General features: G+C 38.3%; 1 protein-coding gene across 11 annotated transcripts in view; it reads left to right on the top strand.

Annotated features, from left to right (window-relative positions):
• The window catches only part of flncb (filamin C, gamma b (actin binding protein 280)), a 69,885-nt gene that overhangs the window by 41,044 nt on the left and 10,665 nt on the right, over positions 1-18,176 (top strand). For 3 of the 11 annotated variants that reach the window (XM_046872638.1, XM_046872644.1, XM_046872641.1), the window contains 25 exons: positions 1,568-1,705; positions 1,804-1,930; positions 2,095-2,231; positions 2,421-2,614; positions 2,772-2,885; positions 3,061-3,204; positions 3,991-4,114; positions 4,871-5,031; positions 5,111-5,201; positions 5,290-5,459; positions 6,964-7,081; positions 7,195-7,457; positions 9,061-9,658; positions 9,774-9,947; positions 10,907-11,069; positions 11,550-11,710; positions 11,946-12,113; positions 12,640-12,763; positions 12,909-13,065; positions 13,164-13,280; positions 15,382-15,571; positions 16,224-16,247; positions 16,382-16,629; positions 17,343-17,435; positions 17,813-17,912. In XM_046872638.1, coding sequence (XP_046728594.1) covers positions 1,568-1,705; positions 1,804-1,930; positions 2,095-2,231; positions 2,421-2,614; positions 2,772-2,885; positions 3,061-3,204; positions 3,991-4,114; positions 4,871-5,031; positions 5,111-5,201; positions 5,290-5,459; positions 6,964-7,081; positions 7,195-7,457; positions 9,061-9,658; positions 9,774-9,947; positions 10,907-11,069; positions 11,550-11,710; positions 11,946-12,113; positions 12,640-12,763; positions 12,909-13,065; positions 13,164-13,280; positions 15,382-15,571; positions 16,224-16,247; positions 16,382-16,629; positions 17,343-17,435; positions 17,813-17,912 — 4,098 coding nt within the window. The remainder of the gene's footprint in view (positions 1-1,567; positions 1,706-1,803; positions 1,931-2,094; positions 2,232-2,420; positions 2,615-2,771; positions 2,886-3,060; positions 3,205-3,990; positions 4,115-4,870; positions 5,032-5,110; positions 5,202-5,289; positions 5,460-6,963; positions 7,082-7,194; positions 7,458-9,060; positions 9,659-9,773; positions 9,948-10,906; positions 11,070-11,549; positions 11,711-11,945; positions 12,114-12,639; positions 12,764-12,908; positions 13,066-13,163; positions 13,281-15,381; positions 15,572-16,223; positions 16,248-16,381; positions 16,630-17,342; positions 17,436-17,812; positions 17,913-18,176) is intronic. The other 8 variants (XM_046872640.1, XM_046872645.1, XM_046872648.1 and 5 more) reach the window with 3 other exon arrangements.

Genomic DNA, 18,176 nt, shown 5'->3' on the forward strand with positions numbered 1-18,176 from the left:
AATATTAGGCATGCAATCTGCTTATTGCCAAAATTTTGATCTGGCATCAGGGGGCACTTGTCAAAGTGAACGTCTAGTAAATCATCTTCATCATCATCATCCTTGTGGTTGTCATTGTCATTATCAACCTAATCACTTCCATATTATCATCATCTTCATCTTCATCTTCATCATCTGTCTTCACTATGTCTTAAGTCTTTTATTTGAAGCCAAATTAGCTAAATGAGTTTATTAGTTCAGTTATTGCACTGGTATTTTCCTGTGAAGTCAGTAAAAGATGAAACCCAGGAAAAGATGCCCAGATCAAAAAGAATTCAATGAATCTTTAATTCAGTTCAATTAATTTCCACTTTAAAAACTGGTCTGCCATTTCTAATAGACAAATTCTTATGAGATGTTGTCTGTAAATTATGTATTGGAAGTGAAACTGAAGATAAGCTTGTGCTTTCTATCTAGCTAGGCTTAGTAGTCATGATGATCAATTTTGATTAACATAAAACTCACATTTTCTTTAAGAGCCCCTGTCAATTTGCGACTAGATCATTTAGTGACTAGAATTTATAATTGCATGTATAACCTAAACAACTTTCTAATCCTAATTAAGTTAGCACATTTTTAGCTTGGATAGCTTTAAGAGTAATGATTAGTTACCTTGGGTAGTATTCATCCACTCATGGTAAATAAAAAAACCCATAAAATATACAGTATCTTTGGTATACTTCAACTCTTATATTTTAATAGTCATGGTTTAAAATGAATGTTAAAAACATTTGTGAAATTCTGTCAGGTTTGTTTATATTGACTTGGTTAGGTATTAGAGTATAACAAATAAATCTTCCATGCTCAGGATAATGCTAACAGTAAACATTATCAATATTTATATAAAAATTTGTACATTTATATCCACTTTGCACCCAATGTTATTGTGATATGCTTGTGACACTATTCAGGATTAAAAAATACTGGATATAGGCATAACTACCTTTCCAGTAATCTATCAGAATAGCTACTATAACATTTGCAGGAAAGATTATAGATCTTTATATTGATATGTATAACAAACATTTTCTCAAGACATGTTAGCTTATGTTAGCTACCTTACTAGCAGGAGCAATAAAGATTATGAACTTTTTTAATATATAGATTTATGACTTAAAATTCTCAGAATGTCTGTAAAGTTAGTAGCTAGTTGCAGTAACTGTAATGAGCATCTGTGCTTTATATACAGTATGTATTTTTCTTTGTATTAATCATCTAATCACTTTTTGTGGCTTTTACTAGCATGAGGATATAATAAAGCTAGCATGCTTTAGCATTTTTGAATTTGATGAAGTTTAAACAATTAAAGATTAAGATACATTGCCAAATTTGTGCTTAAGCGATACATTTTTCATGTAACTGTCCATGAAAAATTTTTACTTCCACATCTAGCGTCATGCTTTTTCAAACTAACACTTAATCTTAGCAGTCCTGTGCTATGTCAATGTGTGTTCAGTACCTGAGTGTGTCCAAATGTGTCTTTTCAATTATTTTGTGTACAAGCCTAATCCCTTTCCTCACTCACCAGCGAGTAATCCGAATGCTTGTCGGGCTATTGGACGAGGTCTACAGCCCAAGGGTGTGCGGGTGAAGGAGGTGGCTGATTTTAAAGTTTACACCAGAGGGGCAGGCAGTGGAGACCTGCGCGTCCTCATCAAAAACCCAAGTGAGTGAATTATCCAGTTATAGTTTATTGCAAAACAGTTGTTTATATATAAGCTATATGTCTGTTATTCTACAAAAAAATGTCTTTTTGCTATTAAGAGGGTGGAGATGAACCTGTGAAGGTGTGTGACTTGGGTGATGGGGTTTATGAATGTAACTACTACCCCGTTTTTCCTGGAAAATACACTGTAATCATCACCTGGGGAGGGCACGCCATCCCACGCAGGTAAGAACATTATACATTATACATAATTCTACATTATATTCATATATAGATATATATATATTCATAAAAAAATTAGTTAAGTATACCTTGGAGATTATCTGGAAGGGTGTACAACAAATACTGTGATACATCTTCACATTATGTGTGTATGTGTGTGTATATAGTCCATTTGAGGTGTTCATCAGTGAGGATGCAGGACCTCAGAAGGTGAGAGCTTGGGGTCCAGGCTTGGAGACAGGTATGGTGGGCAAGTCAGCTGACTTTGTAGTGGAGGCTATCGGGACCGAGGTGGGAACTCTGGGTAAGGCTTTTTTTTTAATGGTTCTTGTTTTTCTTTATACTTTGGATGCAAGTAGTAAACTTTGGATCGGTCTGGTGTTCTGAATGCTTCTATGGTGTTTATAGTGTGTGAGTGAAAAAAAGGCAGGCTATACATTTAAGCTGTGCTCCCATGACATTACTGTGTATGTGTGTGTGTTTATATGTATAGGATTCTCAATTGAAGGCCCATCCCAAGCTAAGATCGAGTGTGATGATAAGGGTGATGGCTCCTGTGATGTTCTCTACTGGCCTACAGAGCCTGGTGACTATGCTGTTCATGTCATCTGTGATGATGAGGACATTAAGGACAGCCCTTTCATGGCACACATCCTTCCTGCAGCCAATGATGTTTTTCCTGAGAAGGTTGGGTATCACCACATTATATCCTAAAGGCACCAATAATTCAATAGATACATGAGAATACATAGATACATGAGAATTTGTAATAATAATAATAATAATAATAATAATAATAATAATAATAATAATACTGATGCTTTTTCTTGTCCTTTTGATGCAGGTGAAATGTTATGGTCCTGGTTTGGAGCCCACTGGCTGCATTGTCAACAAACAAGCAGACTTTACTATTGATGCTCGAGCAGCAGGCAGGGGACAGCTGAAGATCTATGCTCAGGTATTTATCTTCTAGTCTTTTCATTGACTAATAAACCCAAGCATTCTAGTGTAGTTCCTGTATAAAAGTTGCTTTAACTTTTATCCAGTGTTTAAAAATTATTTTATTATCCATTTTCCACGTGCTTCTTCATTTCGTAATCTTTTTATTGTATTAATTTTGTTTTCAACTTTAGGACTCCGAAGGTTACCCAATTGACATCCAAATTACAGACAATGGTGACGGCACTTTCTTTTGCATCTACATCCCTACAAAACCCATCAAACACACTATCATCATCACCTGGGGCGAGGTCAATGTACCCAACAGCCCGTTCAGGGTAGGTGTGAAAGACAATGTATACAAAATAGTCCATACTTTAGTGCCCATGTTATGTGAAAAGTTTTGGCAGGCTGTAAATATGTCCTAAGGTGATTTTCTGCTCAGTTATTGAGTGCTGTCCACTACAAATAAATGTGCCTGACGTGCAGTGTTTTTACACAGAAATCAGAGTGTAGACATCAAACCAAATGTTTTTTACAGCACTTTTAACAATAGACTTTCTCTCAACATGTCTGTTTACATGTACAGTTACTTTTTTTTAGGTACTCGCGGTGCACAACTTTCTGTGCTGTACGGTTCGGCGCTACAGTGTCACTGCGTTTAAATTCTAATTTTATTTGTCACATACACATTCATATAGATTACGGCACGTAGTGAAATGCTTTTTACGACTGTCCAACATGTAAACATGAAGCTAGAAATATAAAATAAAATAAATAGAAATAATGTGTAAAAGTATACAAATATTTTTTAAATATATTGTTTTTGACAGTTACTTTGTCTACTGTCTCTTTGTCTTATGCTGTCTTTTGGGGTTTCTTTTTGCTCTAAATGTTGCACATGTACACTTTGTGCTGTAAATTTAGAGTCCTTTGTAGTTCTATTTTCCTTTTAGCAATTTATATTGTCTGATGTGGGACCTGTGGGTCTTGGGGAAACCTTGTTTCATTTCACTGTGTATGTGATATATGTTCACTGTGTGTGGTTGGAATGACAATAACGTCTACTTGACTTGACTACAAGAAAATGAATTGAGTGCTCCTTTTTTTTGACTGAACTTCAGGTGAACATTGGAGAGGGAAGCCACCCTGAGAATGTGAAGGTGTATGGACCAGGTGTAGAGAAAAGCGGCCTGAAAGCCAACGAACCCACCTACTTCACTGTGGATTGCAGTGAGGCCGGCCAGGGTCAGTCTGCACATCTACCTTCTGTTCCTGCGCTCATGTTTTTTTCTCATACGGTCATAATACCTGCTTTCAACTGATTAATATTACAGCTGTATCATTTGGGCTTATTACATGACTCATTTAAGTTACATTCAACAACATTTTTAGCAATATTACCTGGTCTTTCTGGACTTCAGATTTTGTTGTTTGGTTCTAGATTTAATTTAGTCAATAGGGATCATTATTATAGCACAGGCATACACAAGGTATAAAATGCACAAAAGGTATAGGAGCATGTAAGGCACATTGTATACGTTGGTGTCTTAGTGATCGTCAGTGCAGGCAGAAATCAAGCAGCTTAAAATAAAAAAAATTTAAATTGAATGTGTATATGAAAATAATTTTCTTTAAGCTGCACACAGGGCATTAAAGTGAGTTGTGCAATGTGATTCTACTTTCAGGCATTCATAAGTTTAGTGGTAAAATCTGAAATATATATTCTTTATCATCATATTTTGCGTTAGCTTTTTTGTCTTAGTTTAAAAGAATGATGAAGCTCGGGTAATTTTATGAGCGAACACACATAATCCTGAAACGTCAATCTTTGAGGATGCCATAAATACATTTTATTTTATATGAATAGCCAAATTCCACTTGATAATACATTTAAGCTCTCGATATACAGTTCTCCAATAATGCTGATGTTTACTGATAAAACCTTTATGCAATCTCCACCAAATCTGCATACAATTGTCCTCTTCATCTTCCACTCCACAGGAGATGTGAGCATTGGGATCAAATGTGCTCCTGGAGTGGTGGGCCCTGCCGAGGCCGATATCGATTTTGACATTATTAAAAATGACAACGACACATTTACTGTCAAATACACACCACCAGGTGCTGGCCGGTACACTATCATGGTTCTGTTTGCTGATCAGGTATGAGTATCTGTACTATATTTATCACTTTTAATAATAATAATAATAATAACAGTTTTTCTTCTTCTGTCGAATCTAGGAAATACCCATCAGCCCCTTCCGTATTAAAGTGGATCCTTCTCATGATGCTAATAAAGTGAGAGCAGAGGGTCCAGGACTCTGCAAGACTGGTATGGTTCTTTGTCTGTGTGTAAGGAAATATGTTAGAACATGCGATGATGTAATGTTGTATAATGTTGTGTTAATGCGATAATCCAGGTGTGGAAGTGGGCAAGCCGACACACTTCACGATCTACACTAAAGGAGCAGGAAAGGCCACGCCGGAGGTTCACTTCACAGGAGCGCTTAAAGGAGAGGCTGTGAGCGACTTTGAGATTATCGATAACCACGACTACTCCTTTACTGTCCGCTACACTGCAATACAACAGGTAAGAGGATAAATCTGTCTTTGTAACAAATATATCGTTTTAAGGTGATTATATTCCTTATACAGTAATGCACTAAACTTATTTACAAATTTTGATGGATAAAAGCATCTCCAAAATGACCAGCCATGTAGGGTGTTCTGAGTACAAGGGTGTTCCATCCATCCATCCATCCATCCATTTATCCATCCATCCATCCATCCATCCATCCATCCATCCATCCATCCATCCATCCATCCATCACCCAACTGCCTACATACATGTATGCCCATCCAGTTATCTTTTCACCCATCATACAAACCTACTTCTCCATCCATCCATTCATCCATCCATCCATCTATCCATCCATCCATCCATCCATCCATCCATTTATCCTTCTACTCATCCTTTTATCCATCACATATAAAGCTTTTTTGTCTTGGATGACATCTCTATTTGTACGCTTTCCATATAATATCTAGGACAGCGGTCCCCAACCTTTTTTGCGCCACGGACCAGATTAATGTCAGACAATATTTTCATGGACCGGCCTTTAAGTTGTAGGGGATAAATACAACAAAATAAAATGATGCGACCGGCATAAAAACTGGTATTTTCTAAATATAATAATAAACGTTAATCCACTGTGTTGTTCTTTGTTCCTTTTGCTAGCTTGGGGGTTTCAATTTAGCGGTAAGAGAATCCGGTAATTTTCCAAATAAAAACATCGTTCAGAATCAGAAAATAAATCAAACGAAAATAATGTAAGTTATGTATTATTACTGTGTGGCCCGGTACCAATTGACCCACGGATTGGTGCCTGTTCAAAAGAAGAAAATACAGAAAAAAAGTATTGAGAAAAAAACCCCATAAATACTTACACTGTCGAGATCAGTGATCCCCAACACCTGGGCCGCAGATCGCTGATCTAGACAGTGTAAGTGTTTATGTTTTTTTTCCCCTCTATATTTTTATTCTAACATTTATACTCTAAATGCCTTGAACTTTCAACACAAATGTATTAATGTGTCAGAACAAGATCGAGGAAGGATGTTTGCTGAAGAACATCAAATCCCACACAACCTTCTTTTTTTCAGTAGTGAAAAAAATGTCAGTAATGAATTCAAGGTCTTGTGGCTATAAAAGTCCTGCGTGGTAATTGATTTGACAGTGTTAATTACTACTTGATGACTGAGAGTCAGATGTGGGCAGATTTGTTGTGACACATTAAATCCCACAATGACATGTGGTACTCAGTTGCTACCCAGTTTAATAGATGTTTGATGGAGGTTAAACAGTCTGAATTACAAGTGGTTCTTTCTATGTGAGTATTTCAGGTAAATAACACAACAAGAAGTTTTTTACCTGTAGAAAAGAGCATTTTGCCTGTCCATTACATCACTTTACTTTAAAAAAAATCAAAGTAATTAATATGGTGTTACAATTGTAACTCATTTTACATCCTGAACTGATAATATGAAGCATCCCAGTAAAACTTATTCTTATTCTTCCCCTCATTGTTTTATAGGGTAACATGAGCATTTCTGTATGCCATGGAGGTGACCCCATCCCCAAAAGCCCCTTCATTATCACCGTCGCTCCTCCACTGGACCTCAGCAAGGTCAAAGTGCAGGGACTCAACACCAGTGAGTCAGCAGATCCATCATATGCATATTATGTCTCTTTTATATATTTTGTTTTATAAAAAATAAATAAATTATTGCCATTTTTTGGTAATTCTTCTGTGTGTGTTGGGTAGAAGTGGATGTTGGTAAAGATCAGGAGTTCACCATTAACACACGTGGTGCTGGTGGCCAGGGCAAAGTGGACGTGAAAATCCTCTCACCTTCTCGCCGACCAATTCCATGCAAGGTTGAGTCCGGAACTGCCAATGAAGTGCACACTGTGAAGTACATTCCCCCCGAAGAGGGACCCTACAAGGTGGATATCAGTTACGACGAGAACCCTGTGCCAGGAAGCCCCTTTTCTGTGGAAGGGGTCATGCCTCCTGACCCCTCTAAAGTAAGTGGAATAGTAGATAGTCTAGATGAAGATCATCTATTTATATATTCATTACCATTATCTGTCCATCCATCCATCCATCCGTCCATCCATCCATCTATCCATCCTTTTACTAAGCCTTTTACACATTTGCATACCTTCTAGTACATTATCCACTTATCCATGTACAATAATGCATCTTAAAGATTATTTTGACTTTTGACCCATCCATCCATCCATCCATCCATCCATCCATCCATCCATCCATCCATCCATCCCCATACTTATCTTTTTACTCATAAACAATTTATTCATCTAGCCATACATAATTCTATCCAGCGATTTACTGGGTTTTCCTTATATGACCTAAGGCGATTTGATTATATAGTAATCTGCAAATAATCCATTGCTGCATGGGGACTTAGAGTGTGTGCTGTTACCTTTTGAACCAGTCACTAAACGTTGGACTACATTTTGCACGGGTCCAAGCATTGAAACAAATTAAAAGTTGGCTGAAGTTGGACAACCTTTTCTTTGTAAGAAAGAATGAGTGATTCGATACATGAAACTGTGCAGCACACGCTGACTGAGCAACCAAGAATCAGTGACCAGTGCAAATAATTTTACTCTCGATCGCAAAAATGTCGAGCAGACAACGTGCAGATATTTCTTTATGTTTAAAATGAAGTTTTGGGTACGAATGCTTTATGTTAGTTTTGTTCAGGAATGCTATTACATTAATGCACACTGGTCACTTCTGGTTTTAGAGATGAGGAATGTTTTGAGTATCGTACAGCAGCATTAACCAATCGCATAAAATTGAACTAATTGAGTTCAACTTCCCATGAGCTTTTGAGGCTTGGTAATTACATACTAATCATTAGTAATTAATGCCACGTGTCCATCAGCATTCCTTTCAGAACATTCCTCTGCTTGCCCCTTTTCATTAACCTTCTCTTGAAGTGGGTGTGCATGTGTGTGCCTGTATATGAGTGTTGTTGCTGTTTCTTTAATTACGAGAGAATGAGATTACCTGGCAAGTAAGGTCATCGCAGTATCTGTGAGCCACATGTTCCATTTTATAATACTCATATGGTCAGACTTGAAGATTGAATATGACATGGCAGAATATTTAACCGCTAGAGGAAATGTTGTTTCAGGTTCAGATGTTCAGGGTGTAATTAATTTGTCACGGAAGAGGTGAGCCAGAGTGTGCATGGCCACAGGGGTTAGTTAAAGTGCATCTGGAAAGCTTAAATTTTTTCACTTCCTTTGGGGAAAACAGCTAAAGTAGATATATTACATATTACAGTAAAGTGTAGAATAGGGTTGTAATACAATACCATTTTCCTGTGTCCGTTTTGCAAATATCTTTATTTATGTTTATGCCCAAAGCCAGGGCTTTTTTAACTAATGTTCTTTAAACTAATTTTGCTTATTTGTATCTGTATTTACAGAATATCAATATAAAGGAAATGATCTCTTCAATCCAAATAGTGTATTCATATTCACGTCAATTGTATAAGTAGTAAAAATAAGTAGTACCTTACATGATAATATATGCTTGTCATATACAGTTTTGAATATTAAATATTTTTAAATAATTCATTTGATTTAACTTAAGGTACGAGCCTATGGCCCAGGCTTGAGGGGAGGAATTGTGGGTAAACCAGCTCCATTTGCCATTGACACCAAAGGTGCCGGCACTGGTGGTCTAGGCCTGACAGTGGAGGGTCCCTGTGAGGCGAAAATTGAGTGCCAGGACAATGGAGACGGCTCCTGTTCTGTATCATACTTGCCCACTGAACCAGGTGAATACGCCATCAACATCCTGTTTGCCGATCAGCACGTCCCCGGATCACCCTTCAAAGCCATGGTGCAATCGGTATTCGACCCGAACAAAGTGACGGTCAGCGGGCCAGGCTTAGAAAGGGGCAAAGTGGACGAGGCTGCATCCTTTACAGTGGACTGTTCCAAAGCAGGGGATGCAGATCTCACTATTGAGATTATCTCAGACTCAGGTGCACAGGCTCAAGTGCATATCCAGAACAACAGTGATGGCACATACTCCATCACCTACGTGCCCCAATTCCACGGCATGTACACCATCACTATTAAATATGGTGGACATGCTGTGCCAAAATTTCCTGCCCGTGTCGAGGTGGATCCTGCTGTCGACACCAGTGGAATCAAAGTCTATGGACCTGGAATTGAACCTAGAGGTAAGCCTCCTTAGTAGCGCTTTAACCCTTTAATCCATCCAACTCTCCTGAGCACATGAGCTCTTCAAATCCTGATGATTATATATATTTTTATTTGCTGTTTGCATGTTTGCAGGAGTCCTTAGAGAAGTCACTACACACTTTATTGTGGACACCCGCACTCACAATGTGACCGGAGGAAACCACATCAAAGCCTGCATTGTTAACCCTTCAGGCACCAACACAGAGGCATACATCACTGATAGAGGGGACGGGACCTACAGAGTGGAGTACACTGCTTATGAGGATGGTGAGATGTTCAACAGAGCCCTATATATAGACCCATATATACTGTGTCTCACAAAAGTGAGTACACTCCTCACATTTCAACAACCATTTTATTATGTGTTTTCAAGAGACAATAATATAGAAATGAAACTTGGATATATTTTAGAGTAGTCAATGTGCAGCTTATATAGCAGTATAGATTTACTGTCCTCTGAAAATAACTCAACATACAGCCATTATTGTCTAAATAACTGGCAACAAAAGTGAGTACACCTAAGTGAAAATGTCAAAACTGTGTCCAAAGTGTCATTATTTTGTGTGAGTACTATTGTTATTTAGCACTGCCTTAATCCTCCTGGGTACAATATGGAATTTACCAGAGCTGCGCTGTTGTCATGGATGTTAGATACATGGTGTTTTTCTACCTTCCGCTTGAGGATGCCCCACAGGTGCTCGATAAGGTTCAGGTCTGGAGACATATATCCACATTTTATTTCTATAGTATTGTCCCTTGAGAACATATAATAAAATGGTTGCTGAAATGGGAGGGGTGTACTCACCTTCGTGAGAAACTGTATATATAAACAAAGCTTTGTAAAGTATATGAGGTCTATGCACAAATTATATGATAATCAGCTGCATTTCAGTTTTATAAGAATATTTTTATGAATGTACCAGTAATGTGATGCTGAAGTTGGGCATATTCATCAATACTGGCCAAATCTAATTTTATATAGCATTAGTAATAAAACAACCTGATTGTTTTTGAAACACTACTAGACCAAGTTTTCAAAAAGCTTTTCACGGTTAATAAAAGTATTTTGTGTGGAAAGTGATTGCACTGAGAGAGTAATAATGTATATTGCATTTAGAGCTGCAGTGGTAGGATCAGTTTCCCTACTGCAGGCATTATAATCAGAATTTCTTACTCATACTAACCAACTGTGCACATGGGCCTTGTGTTTGTGTGTTTATATATAGGCGTGCACCTGATTGAGGTGTTGTTTGATGACATGATGGTTCCTAAGAGCCCATTCAGAGTGTCAGTAACAGAAGGCTGTGATCCGAGCCGTGTTCGGGCTTATGGACCAGGTCTAGAAGAGGGACTAGTCAACAAATCCAACCGCTTCACTGTGGAGACCAGGTAGATATTTTATTTGCACTTATTACTAAGCCTGAAGCATATTATACAAGAACTACCAGCTGTCAATTCTGGATCTGCCAGGGGATCCTGAAAATGGTGCAATACACACAGAAAAATCAATTGCTTTGTCACTCCAGAAATGTACCTCTGAACATTGGTAGATTTTTGTACCTTCTTGTTTGTACCCATAAAAGAACATTAATGCACCCCTACTGATTGAAATGTACCTTTGTGTCCTGGTATGTTTTAAAATTACATCCTGATATTTTTCCATAGCATTTCACTGATGTTCCACTGAACTGAATTCTTTTAGAGGTACAAACAAGAAGGCACAAAAATGTACCAGTGTTCAAAGATGCATTGCTGTTTCCTGCTAGGGCACAGCTAGAGTGACAAAAGAACTCTTTTAGGTACAGTCCTGTACCTTGATTTTCCTATGTGGAAAAACCTTTAAATTCATCTGTCTATTTCTGTTTTCAGAGGTGCTGGTACAGGTGGCCTCGGCTTGGCCATTGAGGGTCCATCTGAGGCTAAGATGTCCTGTAAGGATAATAAAGATGGAAGTTGTAGTGTGGAGTACATTCCCTTCACTCCTGGAGAGTATGATGTGAACATCACATTCGGAGGCCTTCCAATTCCAGGTGAGATATTTCACTTAACACGATATGTTATAGGAATCAGTCCCAAAGCTTAATTATTTTGTCAAACTACAATATTTTTCTAGTTAAACATGAAAGAGATTGGTAATACATTTCCAAAAAACTGTCAATAGTTTTATAAGTTTGTTTGTTGTTTAATGAGATACAGTGGGTTTGAGTTATAACCAGTGTTTTTAGATTGTGTTCAAAGAGCATGTGAAATGTTTCTACCATGCAGGCAGTCCATTCAGAGTCCCAGTTCGAGAGCTAGTGGATCCCAGTAAGGTGAGGTGCTCTGGTCCAGGTCTGGGCAACGGAGTTCGAGCTCATGTCCCACAAACTTTCACTGTGGACTGCAGTAATGCCGGCTTGGCCCCACTGGAGGTGCTACTCTACAGCCCAACTGGTAAACACTCATACACGCGTTTACCGTCATTAAATCACAGTATGGCATTAGGTCATATGTTGAATAGAGTATGATAACCCTAGAAGTATTACCATCTATCAGAAGCTTCCAAATAAGGCCTTCCAGAACTATGAAAAATAAAAACAAGAGGAATACAATACAAAATCTGTGTTTTGCTGTAACAGACTTGGAAATTGTTAAGTATCAGAAAGCTGTTGTAATGATGTAATGAAAAAGAACAGCCAAATGCACTGACCGCGATACAGAATCGTAGGGTTTCCTTTTAATCTTCTGCATGGAGAACTGTTTGAGATGCATTTACCAAGTGTGCTAACCTTGTGTTAACCAATTTAATTATGTATATAATGCACCTGAGATTCTACCCAAGAATACATTATATTGAAAAGATGTTTTTTAATTCATTTTCATGGCAGGTGCCATTATTTGTGAAATAAAATTCAAGAATATACACTGAGTTAATTTTAGAATTAATTGATCTAATCATTTCAATTCCCCACCTCTGTAGGAGCAACAGAGCCAGTTAGCATTACAGATAATGGTGATGGTACTCACACTGTGATTTACACCCCCTCAAAAGACGGACCTTACACAGTTTATGTCAAATATGCCGACCAGGAAGTTCCACGAAGGTAAAATTGAGTCACTCTACTTTATTCATTAATCAGGATTAACCAAAATTATTGATTTCTTCAGAAACATTTACTCTGACATCACATAGAGAATCGAAAATAGTTTTAAAACCATTTCTTTTTTATTCTTTGTTTTTTTTACCAGTCCCTTTAAAGTAAAAGCCTTGCCTGCTCATGATGCCAGTAAGGTTCGTGCCAGCGGCCCTGGTCTTAATGCCGCTGGAGTCCCTGCTAGCCTTCCAGTGGAATTCACCATTGATGCCCGTGATGCTGGTGAAGGACTTCTTACTGTCCAGATCCTGGTGAGTCAGATGATTTGTTCTTTTTGGACAAATCTTTATTTGTAGACCAGATATTATTACACCTGGTGCACATCTTGATCTTTGACCTCCAAATACAGGATCCGGATGGGTGCAGGCGTGAGGTCTCTGTGTATGTGGAGGACTGGGGAAGGAGGGTGTGGGACAGCCATATTGTAAAGGGCACCATCCCCTTCTATATTCTTAAGAAAGGCTGTGTAAGGCGTCCTTTTGGCCTTTTTTCTGTCCCATTCACCGTGTCTGACGTCTCCCCTCCTCCTTCCCTTCCCTCATCTCCCTGCTTTTTGAGCCTCCATACCCTCTTGCACCCAGATCTATATATATATTTACCCATTTATAGGGTATAGCAGCCTTTTTAAATAGTAGAAGATACTAGGTGTATCCGGTGCTCTGTTGCCACTATTAGGTCTGTGATCTTTTATTTTTGTCTGCATACCTCAAATCTCTAAATAGAACATTTAGTCTTTAGCTCAACAGGTGGTGCAGAAAGTTAGATGGATATTTAATGTTAGAGTTCATGTAAAAGGGCTAAAGGGCTCGGATGCTCTTCTGTAAATATGTACAATGTGGTAGCTCAGTGGTTATGTTGTTGACTCTGAATCGGACGGTCATTAGTTCAAATCCCAGCGCTGCCAATGCTGGGTCTTTGAGCAAGGCCCTTAACCCTCAACTGTTCAGTTGTAAAATGCTCTGGATAAGTGTGTCTGACAAAATTCTGATTGATAGAATCTTAAAGGGATGAATTAATTTAAGAATAAAACACAAAGTTGACCACTGGCCATTTCCCACCCATCAGCCACGATTTCTCTGACATCACCAACAACTTCAGACAGAGGAGAATGAGGGCTAACATGTGCTTGCTCTGTGATGCATTAAGCCAGCGATCCTCATCTTTTTGAACCAATGCTAATGCTGCATTACAGGGCAGCAGCTCTTTGGAGAAAAGGTCTATCTGCCCGAAACTCTAAAATGCTGATGATATTTTAGTATTGTTGTGATTTATAAGAAGAAACATTCCTCCCTCCCATCATTGCTATTTAACAATGAGGCAATCACCTTTTCTGTTGCACAATTCAGGGGCCCAACTTTTTATCTAATAATTAATGATGCTATATTCATTCATGCTGTTATTTTATGTTTAATGTCCACAGAACAATATGCTCTTGCTATTATCGTTCCCTCAATCAAACCCTCTTTTTTTAAAAAAAAAGACAAAAGCTGTCTGTTGTAAAGACTTTCCTGTATCAGAAACTTGGTTACACTGTGACTTGAATGTTTCCGAAGTGTTGTCATTAGAGAGTTCTTTAAAAAAATCGTACAATATCATTCATTATTTGTGGATTTAAAACCCATTTACAGGCGAGTATTCAATAGAGCCATGGTTTCTGATAATTTTTTTCTCTAAATGATAAATGGGGAGGGTTGTGTTAGGAAGGGCATCCAGCGTAAAAACATGTGCCAAATCGAACATGCGGATCACGAATACGGATGATCCGCTGTGGCAACCCCTAATGGGAGAAGCTGAAAGAAAGTTAATATATATTTTTTGCTTATTACAATGTGATATATGTTTGAAATACAGTCAACCCCCGATAATTGGCGGTTCAGAACTCGCAGCTCGGAAAATTTACGGGTTCTCATTTGGAACCTAAAAAACATCAAGTTGCGGATTATCTTTACAATTCCGCAGGGGGACGGAATGTTCAGGAACGTTAGGAATAACATTTTAAATTATGTATTTGGTCAAATACTGTTCACTATTATGTTTATAAAGTGACATAATGTCTAGATGAATTCACTAAGGTACCATAGAAGGTGCAGGAGTGCGTCCAAAATTTGGAATCTTACTCTTAGAACGTAACCCCCGCGAGTTCCAGGGGACCACTATGCAGTGCTAGTATTGGTTTGTGAAAATCTTTACTTGCAGCAGCTCAAAGACCCTATGCTTTAGGGTTTTTTTCTCCACTGACTGACATGGTGCTAATTATTTACATCTTAACTGCAGATTCTTTGTGTTTACATTTATTTACATATATCATAGGTAAAAATCTGGTCTCTGTGCACTGACACTCCATTGAGTTTGATCTAATTATTCAATGTGGTTCCATTACATAACTTACTAATTGTTGCCTAAAACAGTTAACACTTTTTTATACAAAATATTTTGCTTATTGAAGCGAGTTGTTATATCAGCTATAGATTTATGTATTTATGAAAAAAATCATGTTTGAGTTGGATGATTCACATAGGGACGTGTATGACGTATTTGCTTGTTAAACCGAGACGTGTTTTAAATAGGATCCAGAAGGAAAGCCAAAGAAAGCAAACATCAGGGACAACAGAGATGGAACATACACAGTGTCCTATGTGCCAGATATGACAGGGCGCTACACAATCACTATCAAATACGGCGGAGACGAGATTCCGTTCTCTCCATACCGCATCCATGCGCTGCCCACTGGAGATGCCAGCAAGTGTTTGGTCACAGGTACGCAAATGATTAAATGGAAAATCTCGACTTCTTTTAATTATGGCATTACCTTCACCCAGTCAATATACACCGATCTGGCATAACATTATGACATTATAACATTATGACCGATAAAGTGAATAACACTGATAATCTCATTATCATGGCACCTGTTATAGCGTGGGATTTATTAGGCAGCAAGTGAACATTTTGTCCTCTAACCGGCAACAGGGACATGGGTGGCCAAGGCTCAATGATGCAGGTGGGGAGTAAAGGCTGGTACATGTAGTCAGATCCAAAAGACGAGCTCCTGTAGTTAAAATTGCTAAAGAATTTAATGCCGTTAATGTTCATTTGGTCAGGACTGTTTTTAAAAGCACACCATTCACCTTGACTGTTAATTTCTGTAAAGCTGCTTTGAGACAATGTCTGTTGTGAAAAACAATGTCTGTTGTGAAAAGCGCTATAGAAATAAACTTGACTTGACTTGACTTGACTTTTGGCAGACCAACACAATATTAGGCAGGTGGTCATAATGTTATGTCTGAAAATACAATGTTACGGCTATAAAGTTATGCCTGGTAGGTGTAAATAGATAATTATAATACAAATGCTACTGTTCACATATGTTTTGTGTATTAACTGTGTCTATCATAATATTTACCTGCAGTTTCCATTGGTGGACACGGCCTGGGTAAGTAGTCTAATACTAAACCCCCTAACTATAGACTAACTATAGACTTTATATTGCACATAGCCAGTTAGCCAGTTTCTGGCCACAAAGCCAGCCTTGTGTTATTAACCATATATACCAAATTCCCTGACTAGGCTCTGGACTCGGACCCACTATTCAGATTGGCGAGGAAACCGTCATCACTGTGGATGCAAAGGCTGCCGGTAAAGGAAAAGTCACATGCAAAGTTTCCACCCCTGACGGAGCGGAACTGGACGTGGATGTTGTTGAGAACTCGGATGGAACATTCGATATCTACTACACAGCTCCAGAGCCAGGGAAATACATCATCACCATCCGCTTCGGTGGAGAGCACATCCCTAACAGCCCCTTCCATGTGGTGGTAAGTGCTTTCTGCATTATGAAGAGTCCATAATGTGTCAGAAGGTAAAATAGTAGATCAGCAAGTTCATGAGAACAAACCGTTTTCAGATCATCTGAAAACAGGATGTGATCGGTATTGCTGAAATGACATAAAAATTTTAATGTGCTGGGGTCAGGAATAGAAAAAGATGGATTAGCAGTGGGACATGGTCATTGCTTTGTGGGTAAGGCATTGGACTTTGGATCCAAAGGTTGTGAGTTTAAATCCAAGCTACACCAACCTGCAATTCCTGGGCCCCAAATGCTGTAAATGTACATTTCCAGAGCTCTGGAAATAGTCCTCAATATTTTTTTGAATATAGCATTTATATTTTGTTATACAGCACATTGAAATTTGCAGCACACAAACACTTTAAATGCATGCAAATATTTTGTAAATTTATTTTATTTAATGAGAAAACATAAAGGCATTGTTACCTTATTTGAGAGTTGTTGAGCGTCTGTCAGAGCAGCTGTATTAATCAACACATTTTGATCAATCAGAATTAAACATTTCTGTGGCATAACGCTAAAATTACAGTATGCATTTTGTAATTTTAGGAGATAACTGTATCTTCAGAAGCTTTATATCTGTTCTAGGATTAGGCTGAGTACCGGCAACAATGACCAAATGTTCAAATGCATGAGTGTGGTTTTCAGCCAAACTAACCATGTGACTTCCTCCATCCCCAGGCGTGTGATACCGTTCCTATAATAGAGGAGCCGTGTGATAAAGTGCAGTTACAGCAGCCCTACTCGCCTTACCAGGGTTACTCCCCTCACTGGGTACTCATTTAAGCCCTTGCCTCTCCACAGCTTCCCTTATACAATCTCCATCCCATTCATGCATTTTTTTCAACCCCTCAGCCATTCTCTCCATCCATCCATCCATCCATCCATCCATCCATCCATCCATCCATTCATCCATCCATCTATCCATCCATCCATCCATCCATCCATCTTCTCTACACAATTATTTCATCCATAACATTTTAACTACAGTTTCGACTACCCAAGTCAGCACTTCAACTGAAACCTTCTTTGACTTGTCTTCTTTTTGTGCATGGCTTGCTCACTTCTCTTGGCTAGGATCCTCTTAGATGGTTCTGAACACAAAGTTCTCACTAGCAAATAGCGCTTACATGAATCTGTTTCTGTTCCAGGCTACTGAGGAACCTGTTACAGCCATCAATGGCATGGAGCCCATGCTTCGTCCATTCAGTTTGGTCATTCCGTTTACAGTGCAGAAAGGAGAGATCACAGGTTTGATTCAAGCACATTTGTATAAATTGTATAAAAACACTAAACTTGACATACTGCTAGTAGATATCATGCTGTTATTAGCTTTAGAATTTCAGGCATCCTTCATTAAAATGAGGAATATCCTGTAGTGTTAACTGAACAACACATGCAATAAGTAATATTTTTTTAACTTCAGCATAAAGACATAAAAATTCATAAAACCAATAATTTATATTTTTATGTAATATTTAGTAATAACCCACAGAACCTCATTCTTTCTAATAA

The sequence above is a fragment of the Silurus meridionalis genome, chromosome 18, assembly GCF_014805685.1.
Source record: "Silurus meridionalis isolate SWU-2019-XX chromosome 18, ASM1480568v1, whole genome shotgun sequence".
In the NCBI taxonomy this organism is placed as follows: domain Eukaryota; kingdom Metazoa; phylum Chordata; class Actinopteri; order Siluriformes; family Siluridae; genus Silurus; species Silurus meridionalis.